The following is a 22,809-nucleotide window of genomic DNA, read 5'->3' as shown; positions in this document are numbered from 1 at the left end:
AATGAATTATTTTATCTTTAAACAATGACAAATCCAATCAATTTTAGCTATACTGCTGGATTTACGGAGATTCGGGACAAAATTATTTGTTTCATTTTTCAGTCAGAAAACCCACCATTGCAAAGTAAATTAGTAGTGTGGAAGGCACAACCAAGGTGAAATTAGTATGCCAAAATAAAATTTATCATATAATTAACTCAGAGCTCAAAGAACCTGCTCTGCTTGGAGCTTAGAACGTCTATTAAGAAAATATGGAACTCGTCAAACTTGACAAACAAGCTAAACAAAGCAAAGAAAACATCGACATTTCAACCAGCAAGCTGGAACATAAGAACCAATGATATACAATTAACAGATGTTTTGCAGCTTGTCGAGAACACATACGAGACAGCTGAAGTTGACAGGAAACTAGAAGTTGAATGTTGACAAAGCTTCCAAAGAAGGTGTGAGCCTGCCAAAAGTGGATATATTAGTAATACATTATACATTCACCTGGCAAGGGAAGCGTTTGCAAGAGGAAACGCAGGTAGGAAACTAGGTGTTGACTTTGCTGCAGAGACCTTCCTACTCTCAATATAGAATCACCCGACAAATAGTTCAGAATATGATCGCTCCATCTGTAGCTTAACTCAGACAGGGTCGGTTAGCATGCTGAGTATCTATATCCCATATTGCTCTCTACAAAGGCAAAAGACCAGGTCTATAAGTAGCTTAATATTGCCATTGGCAATATCTCTACTACATCTTTACCTACTGGATTTTAATACAAAAGCACTGACCACGAGGCATGGCCCATCTTAGACATCATGGCTTGGAAAAGGTAAATGCGAAGGAAAGAGACTATTTCAGTTTTGCTGTTATCATGAGCTTTTTGTGAATAACACCTTTTTTTTTTGGAAAAAACCATGCAACAAGGAAGAGCCCAATATCAGGGCGTAAAGGCAAAGTCGTCATAGTGTTATCAGACCAGCGGACTGCTCTCTCTGGGAGTTCCTCCAGCATTCTCTTTGTTAGTTTTGACTTCCAGCATTCACAGTACTTCAATCTTAAGCAAAACATAAAATTGGCAGGCTTTATGAGTGACTGAGAGACAGTCACTGATGGCTTGGTCTTTGGGAGTCTGGCTGCTTGGCAAGATGAAGCAAGATAACACTGTTAATCGGACAAGTCATGGAAACGGAGATAAGAAGGGCTGGGAGAGGTAGGTAGGATGGTGATATGTGAGTGCAGGTAGACAGTGGTGGGGAAATGAAGCAAAAAGATCTGCTGGCTAAGAAGAAAGACCAGAGAAAACAAGCATGCAAATATTCTTAGCTGACTCTTTCCTTTGTAGCAAATGTCTCCAAAACTGCCATACCAGAGTAGGGTTCCTGAGCCACAATAAATAGCAAAATATCTAAAAATCAGCTTCATGATACTTCAAAGATAGATACTCAGATACTCAGGACAGTCAATGCTGGAGTCAGAGTTCACACACTGTGGGGCTGGAGGAGGACAGCAGGCCAGGCAGCATCAGAGGAGAAGAAATTTGACGTTTCGGGTTAGGATCCTTCTTCAGAAAAATTGGTACTGCAACCTGTTTTTACATTAATTCAAGCTGTTATTAGGATTCAGAACTTCCAGCAGTGACTACTAAGTCTGAAAGTCAGATTTCACGAGATGACCATGAGCCAGCTACAAGTATCTAAGAATTTTTGTGAACCCATGGCAGCTCAGTACACAAAAGTAAGCTAGGTTAATTGTGTAAAAAGCAAAGAACTGCGGATGCTGTAAATCAGGAACAAAACAGAAGTTGCTGGAAAAGCACAGCTGGTCAGGCAGCAGCTGTGAAGAAAAAAACACAGTTAACATTACAGGTCCAGTCCCATTCCTCAGAACTGTTTTTGAGGGTAAGCTCGGCCAAGTGGAGGAGGGTGGTGGCAGGGGTGCTTCTGGCCTTGGCTGCAAGAAGAAGCAGAGAACCCTAAGGCCCTCCTGGTGGGGAATGGAAATGTAAAGGGATTGCATGTCAATGGGAAAGAGGAGGAAGCTGGAACCTGCAAACTGGAAGCTTTAAAACCGGGCTAAGGCTTCAGAGGAATCACGGATGTACTTGGGCAAGAATTGGACCAGGGAAGAGAAGACTGAGTCAAGGCAGAAAGATATGAGTTCTGTGGCAGGAATAGGCTGAAACAATGGGTTTGCTCAGACAGTCCTGTTTATGGATTTTTGGAACGAGGTAGAAGTGAGCTGTGCAGGGCTGGGGGGCTATCGGCTTGGAAGCAGTGGTTGGGGGAGGGGAGATTATCAGTTGAAATGAGATCAGATAACATAGTAGATACAATGGTCTGATGCATCACCGTGAGGTTATGGTCCAGGGGAGATAGGAGGAGGTATCTGAGAGATGGCGCTCAGCCACTGCAAGGGAGAGGCCAGTATGCGAGACTACCACAGCATCACTCTAATGACAAAGTCAGGGTCAGATCTAATTGCACAGAGTGCAGTCAGTTCGGAGGGATAAAGATTGAATTTGATGAGGTGGTGGGGGCAGACAAATTGAGGCGACTAAAATCAAGTCGATAGCTCTCAATGAGCAGATCAAGAGTGGGTGAAAGACTAGAGGGAGGGGTCCTGGTGGAGGGAGAGTGTTGGAACTGGCAAAGGGGTCTGTGGGACAGGGAGAGGACTCTTGTCCAAAGAAATGGGCACGGAGGCAAAGACGACAGAAGAGTTCGGCATCATTTCATGCCTAAAATTTGTTAAGCTTGGGATGCAAATGAATAAAGCTGAGGCCTTTGCCGAGTACAGAACGTTCAGCATCGGAGAGCGGAAGTTAGGAGGGATGGTGAATACCCGACAGGAGGTGGGGCTTGGAGAGGGGATGGAGTCAAAGTGTGTTAACAGAAATGGCTCATTCTTATCCATTGTATCCAGTTCTGAGGAAGGATCACCAGACCCGAAACATTAACTCTGATTTTTTCTTCACAGTTGCTGCCAGACCTGCTGAGTTTTTCTAGCAACTTCTGCTTTTGTGCCAGGTTAGTTGTGTATCCAAGTATTTTTAAATGCTATGATTTTCTGCCTCGGCCACACCTCTGTGCAGTGAGTTCCAGACCACCATCTGGTTGATAAAAATCAATTATTCTTTACTAATAAAATTGGAATATAGGAGCAGAAGCTATTCAACCAATTAAGCCAGCTCTGCCATTGTAGATCATGGATGATCTTTCACTTCAATGTTATATTTTTGCACAATCAGCATATTCCTTAATGTCATTAGTAACAAAGATTCTATCAATCTCTGATTTAAACCTACTTCATGACTGAACTTCAAAAGTCCTTTGGTGTAGAGAATTCTAAAAATTCATTACTCCTTCTATCAATTACTTTAAATCTTTGCCCCAGTTATTTACTTTTCTGTTAACAGAAATGGCTCATTTTCATCCACTGTATCTAGTCCCCTCAATTTTCTTTTAATTCCTTCATGATATCATCTCCTTGCTGATGACATTCCATTGTTCAGCTCTGCTTTTTCCAGTAACTTTTAGTTCTGTTACACCCCACTGTCTAGTGTACCATAAATTGAGTGTTGCTATTCCTTGAGCTATAACAAATATTAAAGATTTCTTTTATAAAGTATGTAGAGTGCCCAAGTTTACTTAACTTTCAGGCCAAGATTGATAAAAAGCAGAGATCGATTTCTATACTAGACAAGAATTATTATTGAATACGAGTAATTAGACTATGGCTACAGGTAAACAGATATACCATCGGCATAAAACAACACAAACTAAAATTCTAATCCCCTTAAAAACTCCTCCTGCACACACAGACAAACAAATAGGGAATACATATTATTGGTCGATGTAGAAAAGCTGGTAGGTCAGTTCATCGGTTTTTGTTTCCCAATGCCGATATTGAGATGATCCTTCTTCCGCTGGCCCGACCCTTAGTGTTCAAATATTTTTCTATGGATGCCTCGTTGTTTTTTTAAGAAATACAGAGCAACTGATTTAACTTAGAAAATATCTCTGATATATCAATGCACATTATCAATTTAGTTTCTGGGCTGGGAGAAAATCTGCAATATTTCCCTCTCTCTCCTTCTCTGTAACTTGTTTTTAGCTCCAGGCTGCTTAACGACCCAAAAGCTAATCACACAGTGATGGCAAGCAAAAGGTCTCTGTCATTGTTAATTGTTACTCACCCACAGACCAAATAACTTCTTGTTACCATGCAATCTGAACTTCAATCACTATTTATTCAAACAGTTGTTTAAGAGCCTTAGTCTCAGTGACGGTGATGTCTGGGATCGTTTTTAACGGTCTCAGTGTGGAGGCAATACCACAGAAAAAGCATCAGCCTACTAGTTTTCAAAACTGCTGCCATTCATTCAGGCACTAAAAAACTACTTTTTTTTCTTGCGTCCACGGAGAGAGAGCAAGCTAATGTTTTGGCTCTGAATATCTGAATCCAGTGGGGTCCCATGGTGCTGGTGCCCTTGCTATACATGATGTACATTAATGATGTGGACTTAAATACAAGATGTATGATCAAGAGGTTTGTTGATAATGCTAAATTTGGTAGGGTGGTAAATAGTAGAAGTATGAATGTAACCTGCAGGAGAATATCAAAGGACTAATCAGCTGTGCGGAGGAATGGTAAATGGAATTTAACCTGGAAAGGTTTGAGGTAATGCTCTTAGGCAGGGCTAACAAAGCAAGTCTCTACTGTTGTTGCCACCCGATCGACTATTGTACTGTACTGACCTGGGTGAGAATTTACGTTTTGCTACTTTTTGTTGAAAGGTTCCATTTCTCTGTTTTTAGTCTCCAGATGTTCCCCACATGTGGTTTGGATTCAAAGTGTTCCAAAGTTCCTTTCCTACCCTTTGAAGTCTGCCCAACCTGTTGTAGTGTGCTCAAAGTCTTTGAACTTCTTTCCTTGTCATGTGGAGTTCTCTTTTTTATCAGTAGTATCTACAAGGTCTCCTCACTTTTCAGCTATGTTCTATGGACTTGGATCTAACTTGTCATTCTGGCCCATATTGGTTCCCTTGCTGCCACCATGCTTTATTCAATGCTTTAGGTTAAGACTGCAACCAGCATAGTTAGGCATTTTTTTCTTAGTATTCCCATGCTGGTGCCTATATGTACGCTCCAAGAAGCTTCTGGCACCTTATCCTTGACTTAGGTTCTTCCATTCCTGATGTACTGTAATATTTTTTATGTACAACTGTACTTTACATGTTACTAAATGTAACTCTGGTCTAGTGCCAAATAACTCTCTCTTTCTGATCTTCCAGGCTGAAGTCTTCTCTCAGTCTCTCTTACAGACGTAAAGTCATATCACCAATCAGATCATCATATCTTTCAAATTACATTATACTACAAATAACAGTAGTTACACTATTTGAAATTATGCAAATTAGCTAAGGATTATATTTAAATAACAGTTCTCCTGTTCAGCTGATGCTACTTTTGTGAAAATTACTTGAAAATTCCAAAAACTGTCTAATTTTTCCTGAGTTTCAATGACAATTCCACGGAAATTACAGCAGGCAACTGAAAGAGTTTTAATTAAAAAGGTTCAACATAATTGCTAAATATTAAAGCAATGCTTTCATTATATAAACTGAATACTTAACAAAAACATTTTGATTACACTGATATAGACAGCCTCACATCTTACCTCTCACATGCTGTCTGCATCAATTAAAGTGCAATGTCAATAAATACGCCATTTTCCTGGTATACAGCATTTATTTTGTATACGTGGAGGCACACATCATTTTACTTGAGGCTGGACAACCTGGGCTCAGATTCTAAAACCTCAGGATTTTAAACTTTGATGTGCATCTAAGGATAGCTCAGGTTTAGTCACCTAAAAGAGTTCCACTTAACAGCTCAGTAAAAAAGGCAAAATTCACTTTGCTATCTAGCTCTGATCCTCATACCTCTTTCAAAATAAACTTGCAGGGTTATCCTAAGGCTTTCTGAAACAATGTAACTTTCAGTGTTAAGTCTATATGTTACGAAGACAGGCAGTTATCAATTAGCAACAGAACATTGCAATGTTAGCCTACACAGTTCAATATTGAATTATTAAATTTGTCTTTATCACAGATGCACTGGGTTCCCCATCTTAAGGATGGGGATATTTGTGTAGCTTTCTCCTCCTGTTGAGTATTTGATTGTCCACCATTGTTCACAACTGGATGTGGCAGGACTGCACAGCTCAAATCTGATCCACTGGTTGTGGGAACACTTAGTTCTTTCTATTGCAAGCTGCTTCTGCTGTCTAGCTGAAAATATGTCTGTCTTGTAGTTTCACCAGTTTTAGGCTTCATTTTAATTATGACTGTACTGCTGCTGGCATGCTTTCCTGTGTTCTTATTGAACCTGTCCTGCTGGGGAGACAACACACACCCAGGGATGGTGATGGTAGTGTCTGGCACATTGTCATACTCATTGAATGGTGCCTTAAAGACAATGCCAGGCTATTGCTTGATCAGCTATTCGACTGTTGTAATGAATCCCTAGATGTTAGTAAGAATTTCAGAAGTGTTGACAGGACTAGTTTTTCCATCCATGTCAGGTGGTCTATTCAGTTGTATTCCTCTGGGAATCATGGCAGATTTTTATAACTCAGGCATTACTGAGTCAACCACTCTGATGTGGATTTGGAGTCACAGGAAGGCCAGGCCAAGTAAGTACGGCAGGTTTCCAATGCTGAACTAGATGAGTTATTACAACAATGTTTTCATGGTCAACATTAGACTAGCTTTGAATTTCATATTTATCAACTGAATTTAAATTCTATTAGCTGCAGTGTGGAATTTAAATCCAAGCAGGTTCGGCATTCATCAGTGACATTACCATTAAGCCATGTCTACCAGTGAGTGAACGGAAGGCTCCTTTCTAGACAATTTCATTTTGGCTATTTGTCAATACAAGATAAGAGCAATAAACATTCTACTTAGCATACTATCTTTACATGAGAATCACTTCCCATGTCTAATCAGAAAGGATCACGAAAGTCAATAGGAGTGCAGAATGCTTGTTCGGTGCATAATTCCTATGCTCGTATGCTTCTTCTTATCAGGACCAAATCTGAACTTTTGTTACTTTCAGGCCCTTTAGATATTTCTAAATTCCAGTGTAATCTGCTTTAACTGAATCCTTGTCCAGATTTTGCATTTACTGACAGGTTTCTATCAAACGTCTATCCACAAAAGACACAAATGTTGAACCATGCAGATCAGTTATTTCCAGGAATCATGTTATGAAACATCTTTTAAACATCAAGAAATTCACTTTGGATTACTGAATCACCATAATTAATTAAATATGTAAAGATAAAAGATGAAAAAAGGAAATAAAGTGTGACATGACAGATGACAAGGAGAAACAGGACTCACAAGTAACATATCTCAAAATAGCACACAGAAAATTAAATGCTTCAAGACAGAGAACTGTGAATTAAATTTTCTCCCAGATTTAAGTGATACAATACTGAAGTGACTCCTACCATTCACTTTTAGAAATGCAGTAGTCTTCTGATCCCCTGAATCACAGGTATATTCTCCTTGATCTTCTGGCTTTAGATTGTATATAGACAATTGAACGCAGCAACCTTCATGCTTCATTTTATACTTATCACCTGACTGAAGTGCCACAATGCCTTTCGTCCATTCCACTGGAGCATCAGGTTTGGTAATCTCACAGAACAAAGTGGCCATATCACCCTCATCAGCTTCTGTGTTTTTAAGTTCTTGCGTGAAAACCACAGGCAGAGCTAAGGGAGAAAAAAATTTAATCAGCTGATATTCAGTCCAGATCCTACCCTACAAAACAGCTCAAGGAACGATTAAGTAACAAAATATATTCCCATTCATTTCTACTGAACATAATAATCAGATGGATCATCGATAGTCACATCAATCTGGGCAGGGAAAGTTTAATATTTACACAGAACATTGAAATCTTGTATAATAAACTGTCTTGTAAAGGTAATTATTTTCAAACGCAAATACAAATATACCAACAAATATGTGATCCAACATCAATTCAGTAATGTATGACAATTACATTCATAATTCAAACAGAGTGTTTTTTGTTTTGATTAAAAGTTATTAACAAGAAAGTTTATAACTCTTGATCCCTCTCCACAAAATCTGAGTGATTTGCAGATTATTTCCAATATGCTTTCGGTTTCCACTCTCTGCAGAATTTTGCTTTTGTAGATTACGTTCTTGCAGCTTCTGACATTCTCAAAATAGATCAACTTAAATACTCTTATGCGGAAATCAATCATACAAGTTAGTCAATAGTCAATAATATGTAACAAGCTGCAAACTACTCTAAAACATAACCAAACATGATCCTAAGATTGTATTATAAAACTAATGTCTTAAACTCATTATATCAAGCTACAAAGTGCATGAGATGATTGATGGAGAAGTAGATAAAAGGGCAATAAGCTGGTATAGCTTATTGACTATTGTTAAGTGTTTGTAGGTCACAGCAAGAACATAAGGAAAGGAGCAGAATTATGCCATTCGATCCTTCAAGCCCGCCATATTAGACAACTAGATCATGGTTGCTCTGCCCAGGGCCCAATTCCTCTTCCAGGCCAGTTTATCATAGCACTCAACTCCTCAATGTTTCAAAGGACTATCTTCTTTTTAATTACAATTAACTTTGTATTATCTAGCACCAATGGGACCAGAAGTATGGCAATTAATCAAATATTCCAGATAAACAAGTGATAGTAGAGCTGTACAGCACGGAAACAGTCCCTTCAATCAAGCTCATCCATGCCAACCAGATATTCTAAGTTAATCTAACCTAAGTTAATCACTTGCCAGCATTTGGCTCATATCCCTCCAAACCCTTCCTATTCATATATCCATCAAGATGCCTTTTAAAAGCTGTAAACTGTATTAGCCTCCACCACTTCCTCTGGCAGTTCATTCCATACACGCACCACCCTCTGCATGAGAAAAAATTGCTCCTTAGGTCCCTTTTAAATCTTTCCCCCCTCACCTTAAACCCATGCCCTCCAGTTTTGGACTCACCCATCCCAGGGAAAAGACCTTAGCTATTCACCCTATCCATGCCCTTCATGATTTTATAAACCTCTATAAGGTCATCCCGCCAGATTCCAATGCTCCAGGGATAATAGCCCCAGCCTATTCAGCCTCTCCAATTAGCTCGAACTCTCCAATCCTGGCAACATCCTTAAATCTTTTCTGAACTCCTTCAAGTTTAACACCATCCCTCCTATAGCAGGGAGACCAGAATTGCATGCTGTATTCCAAAAGTGGTCTAACCAATGTCTGTACATCCACAACATTATCTCTCAATTCTAATATTCAACGCACTGACCAATAAAGGCAAGCATACCAAACACCTCTTCCAAATCCTGTTTACCTGCCACTCCACTTTCAAGGAATTATGAAGCTACACTCCAAGGTCTCTTTGTTCAGCAACACTCCCCAGGAACTTATAAAGTGCATAAGTCCTGCCCTGATTTTCCTTTCTAAAATGCAGCACCTCACATTTATCTAAATTAAACCCCATCTGCCACTCCTCAGCCCATTGGCCCAGATGATCAAGATCCTGTTGTACTCTGAGTTAACCTTCTTCACTGTCCACGACACCTCCAATTTTGGTGTCATCTGCAAATTTACTAACCATACCTCCTACGTTCACATCTCAATGCAAAAACACACGCTAAGTAATATAAACGTAATGCAGGGTATACACATCACTGTTATACTTCCAGCATAAATGACTTAAATAATAATGTAATTTTGCCTTAAATAAAACTTACTGAGGGGAGACTTCTCACTCATGCCCTTTGACTGAATGATACAGACATTGTGATAAATTGCAGTATTTGAGAAGAAATTGACTGGACAATACAAAGTTTGCTGTTTCATGCAGCCATTCAATTGAACAACATGTATATTTACATTGAGATAAACAAAATTTAAAAAGACTATAATAACTAAATAGAATAATAGAGTAAAGTACACTGCATTTGAGGTGTTTAATTTTTGCTGCTTTGCCAAGAATGCTAGTTAAAACAAAGTTTGCTGTACTTTCAGTGGTCTAATCTTCACAACTCTCTGGGGTACAGATTTCCAGACATTCACTATCCTCTGGGACAAGAAATTCCTTCACACCTCAGTTTTAATGAGTGTCCCCTTATTTTGTATCTATGTCCCTTAGCTCATGATTTCTCCATTAACAAAAAACATCTTAACATCTACCCTGCCAAGCCCACTCAGAGTCTTGCATATTTCAATACGCTCACCCCTCATGTTTCTAAACTTTGATGAATAAAATCCTAAGCTGTTTAACCATTCTGCATAAGTGAACCCTTTCATCTCAGGACTCAGCCTCATGAGCCTCTTTTGAACTGCCACTATTGCCAGAACTATACATAGTACTCTTGGTGTGACCTCACCTACCGTCTGAACTAAACAGGACTTCCCCCTTTTTAAACTCCATCTTCATAATGCTAACCATAAATGCCAGATTTCTATTTGTCTTCTTCATTATTTACTGAATGAGTAAATGAATAAATGATTTATTTATTGGCACTCGCATTTTACAGTGAATAATGTGGTAAAATACAGTGAAAAGCTTCAACAGTTGCCACAAATCGGCACCAACTTGATAATTCTAGAAAATAAAGGATAAAAGATATAACTGAAAGAGAGTCCTGAGTGGGCTTACAAATGATACCTGTGCTGCCACTCTTCTTCCATCGTTCCAACACCGCCTGCGATAGACTCAACAACATAGGAGTCGCCACTCTTCTGGCACCATCTCTTCACCACTGGGACAACCCCAACACCAACATTGGGTCCTGTGCTGAACCCACACTCACACTGCAACCAGTAGTCCCTGGCTCTGCTGCTGCCTCAATGACTCCAGGAGTCCTGGCTCCGGGCATACCACGCTGCTGCAGCTACAAAGCACCACAGTGTCACCGCCAGGAGTCCCCATTCTCGGCCTACTGTAACTAGGAGTTCCTGGCCCAGCTGCCGGACTAGCCTGCTGCCACCGTCTCGCTAACAGATCTGCTCCAACTGTCCTCCTCCAAAGTGCCACCTAGCTGGCGATGCCATTCTGAAAAGCCCGCTTGCTACTGCCACCTCCTCCGATCACTGGAGGAGCTTTACGACTAGTCCCGAACTACAGGAAGATGAGAAAAAAGCATACGGGAGCAGATTAGCCCAGGCAAGAGCTCACATGCAGCCCTGCTACTCTGTTGCTATCTTGGATTGGACTACACCATGCTAATGTTCGGTCTTGTATGCATAAGAACACCTATATTCTTCTGCAGAGTACGTTTTCGAGTTTATCTCCATTTTAATGTAGTCTGCTTTTTGATTCTTTCAACTAAATTACATGTATTCACACTTTCTTGGATTAACCTCTATCTGCCAAGATTTTGCTCATTCACATAAGCTCTCTATATATCCCTTGCAGATTCTTTATGTTCTCATCACAACATGCTCTCCCACTTATTTTTGTATCATCAGAAAATTTAAATACATTACACTATGCTCTTTCCTCCAAGTCATTTACAGAAAGCAAATAACTGAGGCCCTTGGATTGATCCTTGATCGAATTCCATTGGTAACGGCTTTTGAACCCAAAGAAGACACATTAATCCAGACCCTTTACCTTTGTGTTGACCAACCTTCAATTCATGCTCATACATTACTCCCCACATACTGTGAGCCCCTATCTTGTGCAATAACTAATAATCTATTAATTCCCTTTTATGAATTCTGATTGTTATATTCTTAAGTACTCAAACAATTTGTCTAACAATTTCCCTTTCATAAAACTATGTCGACTCTGAGCGCCATAAGATTTTTTAAAATATACGGACCCCAGCATTTTCACATTGAAAAATATTAGGCTAACTGGCCTAGAGTTTTCTGGTATTTGTTGCCTTCCCTTCTTGAGCAGTGCCTCACAATAGCAATTATCTAATCTACTAGAACTCTCCCAGAATCTAGCAAGTTCTGGAAGCGTTTCAATCTAAGCCTCCATTGCCATTACAACCAGTTCTTTTAAAATCCTTGGATGCAGGCTATCAGATCGTGGCAACTTGTCTGCCTTTACTCCCAATTATTTTGTCAAATTTTTTATCCCTCATGATAGAAACAGTTACAAGATCTTTCCTCTAATGAGCATCTTGTTTATGTGTTATCTTTGAGATGTTTATAGAGTCCTCCACTATAAAACCACAGCAAAATTTTTGTTTGAATTATCTGCTGTTTCCCTGTTCTCTGTGCATAGTTGCACTAAGGGTCCAACATTGTTCTTTATAAAGAACAAAGAAAATTACAGCACAGGAACAGGCCCTTTGGCCCTCCAAGCATGTGCCGATCCAGATTCTCTATCTAAACCTGTCGCCTATTTTCCAAGGGTCTGTGTCCCTCTGCTCCCTGCCCATTCATGTATCTGGTTAGAGACACCTTAAATGACTCTATCATGCCTGCCTCTACCACCTCTGCAGGCAAAACATACCAGGCACCCAACACCCTCTGCGTAAAGAACTTTCCATGCATATCTCCTTTAAATTTTTCCCGCTCACCTTGAAATCGTGATCCCTAGTAACCGAGTCCCCCACACTGGGAAAAAACTTCTTTCTATACACCTGCCTATACCTCTCATGATTTTGCAGACCTCAATCAGGTCCCCCCTCAACCTCCATCTTTCTAATGTAAATAATCCTAATCTACTCACCCTCTCTTCATAGCTAGCACCCTCCTCACCCCATACCAGGCAACATCCTGGTGAACTTCCACTGCACCCTCTCCAAAGCATCCACATCCTTTTGGTAATGTGGCAACCAGAACTGTATGCTGTATTCCAAATGAGGTCGAACCAAAGTCCTATACAACTCTTGTACTCAATGCCCCATCCGATAAGTGAAAGCATGCTGTACACCTTCTTGACTAGTCTATCGACCTACATTGCCACCTTCAGGGTACAATGGACCTGAACACACAGAACTCTCTGTGCATCAGTTTTCCCCAGGGCTTTTCCATTAACCGTATAGTTCACTCTTGAATTGGATCTTCCAAAATGCATCACCTCGCATTTGCACGAATTGAATTCCATCTACCATTTCTCCGTCCAACTCTCCAATCTAGCTATAACCTGCTGCATTCTCCAAGAGTCTCCTTCACTACCTGCTACTCCACCAATCTTCGTGTCACCTGCAAACTTGCTAATTAGACCATCTATACCTTCCTCCAGATCATTTATGTGTATAGTTGTGTACATATTATGCATATATCTGGTTGATATCCTTCCTTTCATATACAGGTAGAAGCTCTTGCAGTTTGACTTCATATTTCTTGTCAATTTACTTTCATCATCAACTTTGTCTCTCTTTATTAGTTTCTTAGTCGTCACCTGCTGTTTCCAAAAAACATGTCAATCTGCTGGCCAACCATTAGCTCTACCGCTTTGTTTGCCTTTATTTTTGATTGAATACAGTCCTTGATCTCCTTTGTTAATCACAGGTGGTTTCTTGTTCTCATTGAATTTTTTGTTTTGACTGGAGTAAATTTTTGCTGAGCATCATGAAATGCTCTGAAATTATCTGCTCAAATGGTCGCCACTAACCAGTCACTTACTTTCCCCTGAGTCCATTTCTTCATCCACTTTAGACAACTAGACTTTGGATAGCAGTAACAGGATAGGTCAGAGTCAGCATGGATTTACGAAGGGGAAATCGTGCTTGACTAATTTCTGGAATTTTTTGAGGATGTAACTATAAAGATAAACAAGGGACAGCCAGTGGATGTAGTGTACCTGAGCTTTCAGAAAGCCTTTGATAAAGTCCCACATAGGAGATTAGTGAGCAAAATTAGGGCACAAGGTACTGGGGGCAAAATACTGACTTGGATTGAAAATTGGCTGGCTGACAGGAAGCAAAGAGTAGTGATAAACGGGTCCCTTTCGGAATGGCAGGCGATGACCAGTGGGGTATCACAAGGTACGGTGCTGAGACCGCAGCTATTTACAATATACATTAATGATATAGATGAAGGCATTTGAAGTAATATTAGCAAATTTGCTGATGACACAAAGCTGGTTGGCAGTGTGAAATATGAGGAGGATGTTATGAGAATACAGGGTGACTTGGACAGGCTAGGTGAGTGGGCGGATGCATGGCAGACGCAGTTTAATGTGGATAAATGTGAGATTATCCACTTTGGTGGCAAGAACAGGAAGACAGATTACTATCTAAATGGAGTCAAATTAGGTAAAGGGGAAGTACAACAAGATCTAGGTGTTCTTGTACATCAGTCAATGAAAGCAAGCATGCAGGTACAGCAGGCAGTGAAGAAAGCTAATGGCATGCTGGCCTTCATAACAACAGGAATTGAATATAGGAGCAAAAAGACCCTTCAGCAGCTGTACAGGGCCCTGGTGAGACCGCACCTGGAGTATTGTGTGCAGTTTTGATCTCCAAATTTGAGAAAGGACATTCTTGCTATTGAGGGAATGCAGGATAGGTTCACAAGGTTAATTCTCTGAATGGTGGGACTATCATATGTTGAAAGATTGGAGCAGCTGGGCTTGTATACACTTGAGTTTAGAAGGATGAGAGGGGATCTGATTGAGACGAATAAGATTATTAAGGGATTGGATATTCTAGAGGCAGGAAGCATGTTTCCGCTGATGGGTGAGTCCAGAACCAGAGGACACAGTTTAAAAATAAGGGGTAGGCCATTTAGAACAGAGTTGTGGAAAAACTTTTCCACCCAGAGAGTGGTGGATATATGGAATGTTCTTCCCCAGAAGGCAGTGGAGGCCAAGTCTCCAGATACTTTCAAGAAAGAGATGGATAGAGCTCTTAAAGATAGTGGAATTAAGGGTTATAGGGATAAGGCAGGAACAGGATACTGATTGTCGATGATCAGCCATGATCAAAATGAATGGTGGTGCTGGCTCGAAGGGCCGAATGGCTTCCTCCTGCAGCTATTGTCTATTGTCTACAACTGTCTCTTCATATCTCTGTAATTGCCTTGAGTACACTAGTTTCAGACCTGAATTGTTCTCCCTGAAATTGGATTTTAAATTCTACTATGTTGTAATCACTATCACACTAGGGAATACATAACTATGATATCTCTTATTAATTCCACCTCATTACACATTATTAGAACTAAAAAAGATTGCTCCTGGATAAGATGTGCCTTTGACTGCATTAAGAAACAATCCCTGGTGTACTCTCCCTTACCAATCTGATTTGTTCAACAAGGAATTAAAGAGATCAAATGTCATACTCTCAAGTTTGCTGGTAACAGAACACAGGTAGTGGTAAGGAAGATGGAAAGAGTTTTGAGGCAATTTGGATAGGTTAATAGTGGAAAAAATGCATGGCAGATGCTACATACTGTGGCTAAGTTTGTAATTGGCCACTTGGTAGGTAAAAGGAACCCAGGTGCCCTTACACATTGGTCACTAAAAGAAAGCATGCAGGTGTAGCAACAGTTAGGAATGCAATTAATATGGTGGTCTTCATTGTGAGGGTTTGAGTACAATAATAAGTAAATCTTACTACAGCCGTACAGAGCTTTGATGAGACCACAATCTTGTGTGTAGTTTTGGTCTCCTTCCCTAAGAAAATATATATTTATTACAGATGGAGTATAGTAACAGTTCACCAGGCTGACTTCTGAGATTGCAGGTTTGTTGTATGAGAAGGGAATCAATCAACTCGAGTTATATTCATTGGAGTTGAGAAGAATGAGAGGTTTTGATTTAAAGATATAAAGTTCTGACAAGGCTGGACAGACTGGATTCAAGAATGATGCTGCCCCCGGCCAGGAGTCCACATTTTTCTGTAACTTTTTTCTTTAGCCTGCTGAGGTGCACATCTTCTGGTGTCAACCACTTCTTCAGAAATGAATCTGCTTCTGGTGTCTCTTTTATAAACAAAAACAGAAATTGCTGGTCTCTCTTTCCCTAGACCAACTTAATAAACACTTCAGCAAAGTAAGCCGACAATGTACCTGAAGAGATACCCGAAGTTGCATGGTTTCTTGGAAATGCTGTTTTATCCCAGTGCTAAAAGAAAATGTTTTTCATCCATAAGCCAAAAGTCACTTTCATAGAACAGAAAAATAGAAATCTATTTACTTCAATTTAATAACTCAAGTTAACAAACAATAACAGCACATTATAACCTTCATCACATCATGCATGAAACTTATTGTTACCTTGAATATTGCCAAACAAAACTTATATCAACTTACGCCATGTCAGAAAAATAATTCACCACTTATTTTGATGGAAAGATTTTGGAATATGTTGAACCTTTCTCATACCTTGGCAGCCTTCAAGGGAATAAGGTATGGAAAGCTGAAAATTATCTCCTCTGTCAGATTCACTCTTGTCAACCCTCAATCCATGGGAAGAAAACACTTCAATGATACACTGAAGCTCTCCTTAAAATATGGCAGTATTGATATTTATGACTAGGAGGAATTTGCAAGGGTAGCAATTTGTCCATCAAGCTACATCATGCTTTGGGCTCAAAAATCTTCATGATAGGCACAGAAGCAGCAGAAGAAAAAGTAAACAAAGTAAATCCTGCACTCTGGATCCTACTACCTGGTGCAACATCTTGCTACATTTGCGGAAAGAATTAGGGGCTGCAAATTGGCCTGTTTATTCATACAAACAACTGGTGTCATTGTCACCCTTGAATTGACAGTCAGCCAACAACATCAATGCATAGTTCCCAGGAAGCAGCAACAACATCCATATAATAAGGCAAGCCAGATTTCAAACCTTTTGAAATTCCCAAAATAATCCTGCAAGGCTGTTGAAGGTACAGTTCAGATGCCTAGATAGTGAAGCCATACAATAGCCCCAGCAAGGTCATCAGATTGGTGTTGTGGGCTATGACCTGCAGAGGACACAGGAACTGAAGAGGGACAGGCTTTGAACAATGTTGACATTGTAGAACATGTATGGTATTAATCTGGTAAATTTCCTCTGACTGGTCCAATACATTTCTATCCTTCTTAAAGAAGGAAGTCAAATCTATACACAGCACTTGAGATGCAGGGTTGCATCTTTTATTTTTTGGCTACCTCCGAGTTGCATTAAGATTTTTATTAACATATGTCCCTGCATCTTGTCCCAGCGTTGAGATTTTCAGCAGTTTCCCGATATTCCAGTCCTGTGTGAAGGTCTAGTCTTGATGCAGAGGTCTCGTCCTTGCTTCGGAGGCAGCTTCTGGTCTTCCAACAACGCAGCATAGAGGTTCACCTTGGCTTGAGGTTTCAGCCCAGTTTTCCAGTGTAGCCCGAACCCAGGAGACTTTAATTGAACTGATGAACCTTTACTTTTCTCCTTCTTATTTACGACTTCCGTCATTAATTTGGGCGTTGTGGTATGGTGACTTATCAATCTTTTCACTTTGTTTTGTAAAAATACATGTGGCAATAAATTGCTAATCCATTCTATTCTACAAAATAGGAGCATATGCAAATCACTTAGTCTATCAAGCCTGCTCCATAATTCAGGAAGATTATGATTGATCTGTTTGTGTTTTGAATTCCACACTCCTCTCTATCCTGATAACCCTTGATTCCCCTGTTTAGCAAGAATCCACCCAACTCTATCTAAGAAAAAGTTCAATGATCACTCCTCCACAGGCTTTTGAGGCAGAATTCCAATGCTGTACTACGCACTAAGAGAAATAAAATTCTTCTTGTTTCTATCTGGAAAAGTTGACCCTAATTTTAAGTGTCCCTATTACTCACAAATGGCAACATTCAGAATCACAGAATTAGTACAGCACAGAAAGAGAGCACTTGGCCAATTACCATTCAGAAAGTCATACAATTAAATCAAGTCAACCTCACTCTTGCTTCTAAACTCCAGCAGAAACAAGCCTAGCCCAACCTAGTTTCATAAGACATAACATTCATTTCTGGTATCAATCTAGAAAATCTCCTTCAATTGGTCTGATGCGTTTCTATCCTTTCTTAAAGAAGGAGATTAAATCGAAACACAGTACTTGAGATACAGGGTTGTATCAAATACTTTTTGGCTAACTCCAAGTTGCATTAAGATTTTTGGAGGATTTATCACCATAAGACGTAGCAAGATGGCTCTTCCCATCTTATCAAATTTGTCACATGAATTATCTACCATGCCCCAATGGCATCACAAATTTTTGCGCTATCTTAAGACCATAGGACACAGGAGCGGAAATTAGGCCATTTGGCCCATCGTGTCTGCTCCACCATTCAATCATGGCTGATAAGTTTCTCAAGATAACAAGGTGTGGAGCTGGATGAACACAGCAAGCCAAACAGCATCTTACGAGCAGAAAGGCTGACGTTTCGGGCCTAGACCCTTCATCAGAAAGGGTCTAGGCCTGAAACGTCAACTTTTGTGCTCCTAAGATGCTGCTTGGCCTGCAGTGTTCATCCAGCTCCACACCTTGTTATCTCGGATTCTCCAGCATCCGCAGTTCCTATTAGCGCTGATAAGTTTCTCAACCCCATTATTTTGCTTTCTCCTCATAACCTTTGATCCCCTTTACAATCAAAAACCTACCTATCTCTATCTTAAATGTACTTAGTGATCTGGCTGACACAGCCTTCTGCGGCAATGAATTGCACAGATTTACCACGCTCTGGCTGAAGAAGTTTCTCCTCATCTCTGTTCTAAAGGGTCTCCCCTTTACTCTAAGGCTGTGCCCTCACGTCCTAGTCTCACGAAATGTCATTCCCATAACAACTCACTACTCAGTTGATAACTGCCAGAACACCTCCATCCCTTCCATCTCTGTCTTCTTTTAAAAAACGCTGTGCACCCAGATGAGCACAGGTATTCCAAAGCTGCCCTGTTCGACAAAGATGTAGTATGAACATGTTGGAAAAGGGTAAGATAGCACTACGATGCTCCAAAAGGGACATGGAGATCTTGGTGGATGATATGATCCAGAAGACACGTGTCCTCTTACTGCAGTGTGTCATGCAACCAGATTCTGCCAGCCTGCTCTGAAGTCAGTGCTCTTTTCAGGGTAACTTCTCCACTCTGCAAGGGTAAATGCCACAATCATCTCTCCGCTGCCTCTTACTCACAGTATCTCCACCATTGCACCCAAACCTCTACCATGGCTCATGCTCTGCTACCCTCATAACTGCAAACAACACTATCCCTCACTTGCTCTCCCCCACCACTAACTCTGCATGCCCACTGTGCTACGTCCTCAGACTTCCAGTACATTCGACTACTTTCATGTATTACTAACTTGATTGCATTTATCGAGAAGGTGATAAAGGTGATTGATGAGGGTAGAGCAGTTGGTGTTGTTTACATGAATTTTAGTAAGGCTTTCGACGAGGTCCCTCATGGTAAGCTCATCCAGAAAATTAAGATGTGTGGGATCCATAGTGACTTGTCTGTGTGGATTCAGAATTGGCTTGCCCATAAAACACAGAACATAGGATAGAACAGCGGCGAACAGGCCCTTCAGCCCACAATGTTTTGCCGACGTATTATCCTACTCTAAACCAAACTACCCTGCACACCCCGCATTTTACTTTCATCCATGTACCTATCCAAAAGTCACTTAAATGTCCCTAATGTAGCTGACTCCACTACCACCACCAGCGGCACATTCCATGCACCCACTGCTCTCTTTGTAAAGAACCTACTTCTGACATCTCCCCTATACCTTCCTCCAAACACCTTAAAAGTATGCCCCCTCATAATAGTCATTTCCACCCCGGGAAAAAGTCTCTGGAAATCCACTCTATGCAAGCCTCTCATCATCTTGCACACCTCTATCAAGTCACCTGTCATCCTTGATAACAAAGTGTGAAGCTGGATGAACACAGCAGGCCAAGCAGCATCTCAGGAGCACAAAAGCTGACGTTTCAGCCCGAAACGTCAGCTTTTGTGCTCCTGAGATGCTGCTTGGCCTGCTGTGTTCATCCAGCTTCACACTTTGTTATCTTGGATTCTCCAGCATCTGCAGTTCCCATTATCTCTCTCTCACCTCTCATCCTTCTTCGTTCCAATGAGAAAAGCCTTAGCTCTCTCAACCTTTCCTCATAAGACTTGCCCTCCAGTCCAGGCAGCATCCAGGTAAATCTCCTCTGCACCCTCTCTAAAGCTTCCACATCCTTCCTATAATGAGATGGCGAGAATTGAACACAATATTCCAACTGTGGTCTAATCAGGGTTTTATAGAGCTGCAGCATAACTTTGTGAACACACCATACACCTTCTTTACAACCCTATCAACTTGGGTAGCAACTTTGAGGGATCTATGGTCATGGACCCCAAGATCCCTCTGTTCCTCCACAGTGCCAAGAATCCTGCCATTAACCCTGTATTCTGCATTAAAATTTGATCTTCCAAAATAGATCACTTCACACTTTTCCAGGTTGAATTCCACCTACCACTTCTTTGCCCAGGTCTGCAACCTGTCAATGTCCTGTTGCAACCTACAACAGCCCTCCATACTATCCACAACTCCACCAACTTTCGTGTGATCAACAAATTTGCTAAACCACCCTTCCACTTCCTCATCCAAGTTATGTATAAAGATCCCTATAGAACGTCACTGGCCATCGAGCTCCAGGCTGAATCCTTTCCATCTACTACCACCCTCTGTCTTCTATTAGACAGCCAATTCTGTATCCAGACAGCCAATTTCCCTGAATCCCATGCCTCCTTACTTTAAGAATGAGCCTACCATAGGGAAACTTATGAAATGCTTTGCTAAAATCCAAATACACCGCATCCACTGCTTGACCTTCATCAATGTTTTTTGTCACATCTTCGAAGAATTCTAAAAGGCTTGAGATGCATGGCCTGCCCCTCTAATCAAACTGTGCTTTTCCAAATAATCATAAAAATTAGCTCTCAGAATCCTCTTCATTAATTTGCCCACCACGGAAGTAAGACTGACTGGTCTGTAATTCCCAGGATTATCCCTATTTCCTTTCTTGAACAAAGGAATAACATTTGCTACCCTCCAATCATCTGGCACTACTCTAATGGACAGTGAGGATGCAATGATCATCGCCAAAGGCACAGCAATCTCTTCCACTCAGCTCCTGACTTCATGATAACTTTATGTGGTTAAAAGAACTGATTTCTAGACATAAGGTGAGAGTCACTGCACTTGACGTCAATAATGCTATATACTGAGTATGGCATCTAGAAACTCTAGCAAAACTGCAATTATCGACTATTGGGGAAAACTCTCCACTAGTGAGAGTTATACCTGGCATCAGAAAAAATGACTGTGGTTGTTGGAGTTCCGTTAGTTCAGTTCTAAGACAGTTCTACAGGAGTTCCTCAGGATAGATGGTCCTAAGTCCAACCATCTTCATCCAGTTCATCAATTGCCTACCCTCCATCATAAGGTCAGAAGTGGTGATGTCCATGGTTGATTGCACAATGTTCAGCACCATTTGTGACTTTGCAGATACTGAAGCAGTTTATGTCTAAACGCAAGATGATCTGGACAATATTCGGTTTGGGCTGACATGTGACAAGTAACATTGAGAAATACAAGCGCTCTCTCAATCATGGCCATCTTCAACAATAGAGATTCTAAGCATTGCAGCTGGACATTTAAGGGAATTAGCATTACTGAATCCCCCACTATCAACATCCTGCGGTTGTTACCACTTGCCAGAAACTAAATTGAGCTAGCAATATAAATGCTGTGGCTACAAGAACATTATTGAAGAAAATGCATGAAAATTTTAAGAAAATTAAATCATTTGAGCAGAATCAGACTATGAAGGAAAAATAATTTCAAAAACACATGAGAAAAAAAACAGTATTTTACAAATATGTGAAAGGATCATCAATTTATAGATGGTGACAAAGTATGGCAGAGGTATCAGAAAGTGCTAAAATAAATCAAGGAACTGTAGACACTAGAGACCTGAAACAAAAACATAAATTGCTGGAGAAACTCAACAGTATGAAGAGTCACTGAACTTAAAATGTCAATCCTGCTTTCTTCTCACAGGCGTTGCCAAACCTGCTGAGTTTTTCCAGCAATCTCTGTTTTTGTTTCAACAACTACCATCTATTGATCTTTATGAAAGCGATAAATCTACTAATACTAAAGCTTATCCTGGTGATTCAATAATGTTTCTTATAAAAGTTGTGATTCACAGTAAATCAAGAAATGCTGTGTTTTGTAGAAAGGTGGAAGTAGTGATCCAGTGTTCAGCTGAGAGAACATTCCATGTCGCAATCCAGGAACTTAATAAAATAACAATTATCAGAATGAGAAATGAGCTTCATGTAACATCTTATATGATGAAATCTCATGAGGATCTGACTAATATCAGTAAGACTGACTGCCCAACCCTTTACTTTCAAAGGGGCTGTAGTCTGCTGATCTCCAGAATCATAAGTATACTCCCCAATAACAGCTGGATTTATATTACGAATAAGAAGTTCAATGGAGGAACCTTGATTCATCAAGCCATACTTGTCATTTGGCTGAAGGACTGCAGATTCCTTCCTCCATTCAAGTGAAACATCAGGTTTAGTGGCTTTACAGCACAGAACAACAGAACTATTCTCTTCAGCTTATGTGTTCTGCAGCCCTTGTTTGAAACGGGCGGGCAGAGCTAAGAGAAACAGCAATTCAATTTCTGAATACATAGTTTTCTCAAGAATTGATGCATCAATGACCATACAAATCCAACCAAGCCAATTTCCAATCTAATATAATAATCATATGAGTTTGATTAATACAGACATAACATCTCAT

The 22,809-nt window shown here is 40.4% G+C and overlaps 1 protein-coding gene across 16 annotated transcripts in view; it reads right to left on the bottom strand.

Moving 5' to 3' along the window:
• obscnb (obscurin, cytoskeletal calmodulin and titin-interacting RhoGEF b) overlaps nt 1-22,809 on the bottom strand; it is a 760,766-nt gene that overhangs the window by 368,102 nt on the left and 369,855 nt on the right. For all 16 annotated transcript variants that reach the window (XM_059639939.1, XM_059639947.1, XM_059639941.1 and 13 more), the window contains one exon: nt 7,510-7,776. In XM_059639939.1, the coding sequence (XP_059495922.1) occupies nt 7,510-7,776 (267 nt within the window). The remainder of the gene's footprint in view (nt 1-7,509; nt 7,777-22,809) is intronic.

Source organism: Stegostoma tigrinum, chromosome 2 (genome assembly GCF_030684315.1).
Source record: "Stegostoma tigrinum isolate sSteTig4 chromosome 2, sSteTig4.hap1, whole genome shotgun sequence".
Classification (NCBI taxonomy): domain Eukaryota; kingdom Metazoa; phylum Chordata; class Chondrichthyes; order Orectolobiformes; family Stegostomatidae; genus Stegostoma; species Stegostoma tigrinum.
The sequence above is the reverse complement of the archived record's forward strand: the minus strand, read 5'-3'. Positions and strand labels throughout refer to the sequence as shown.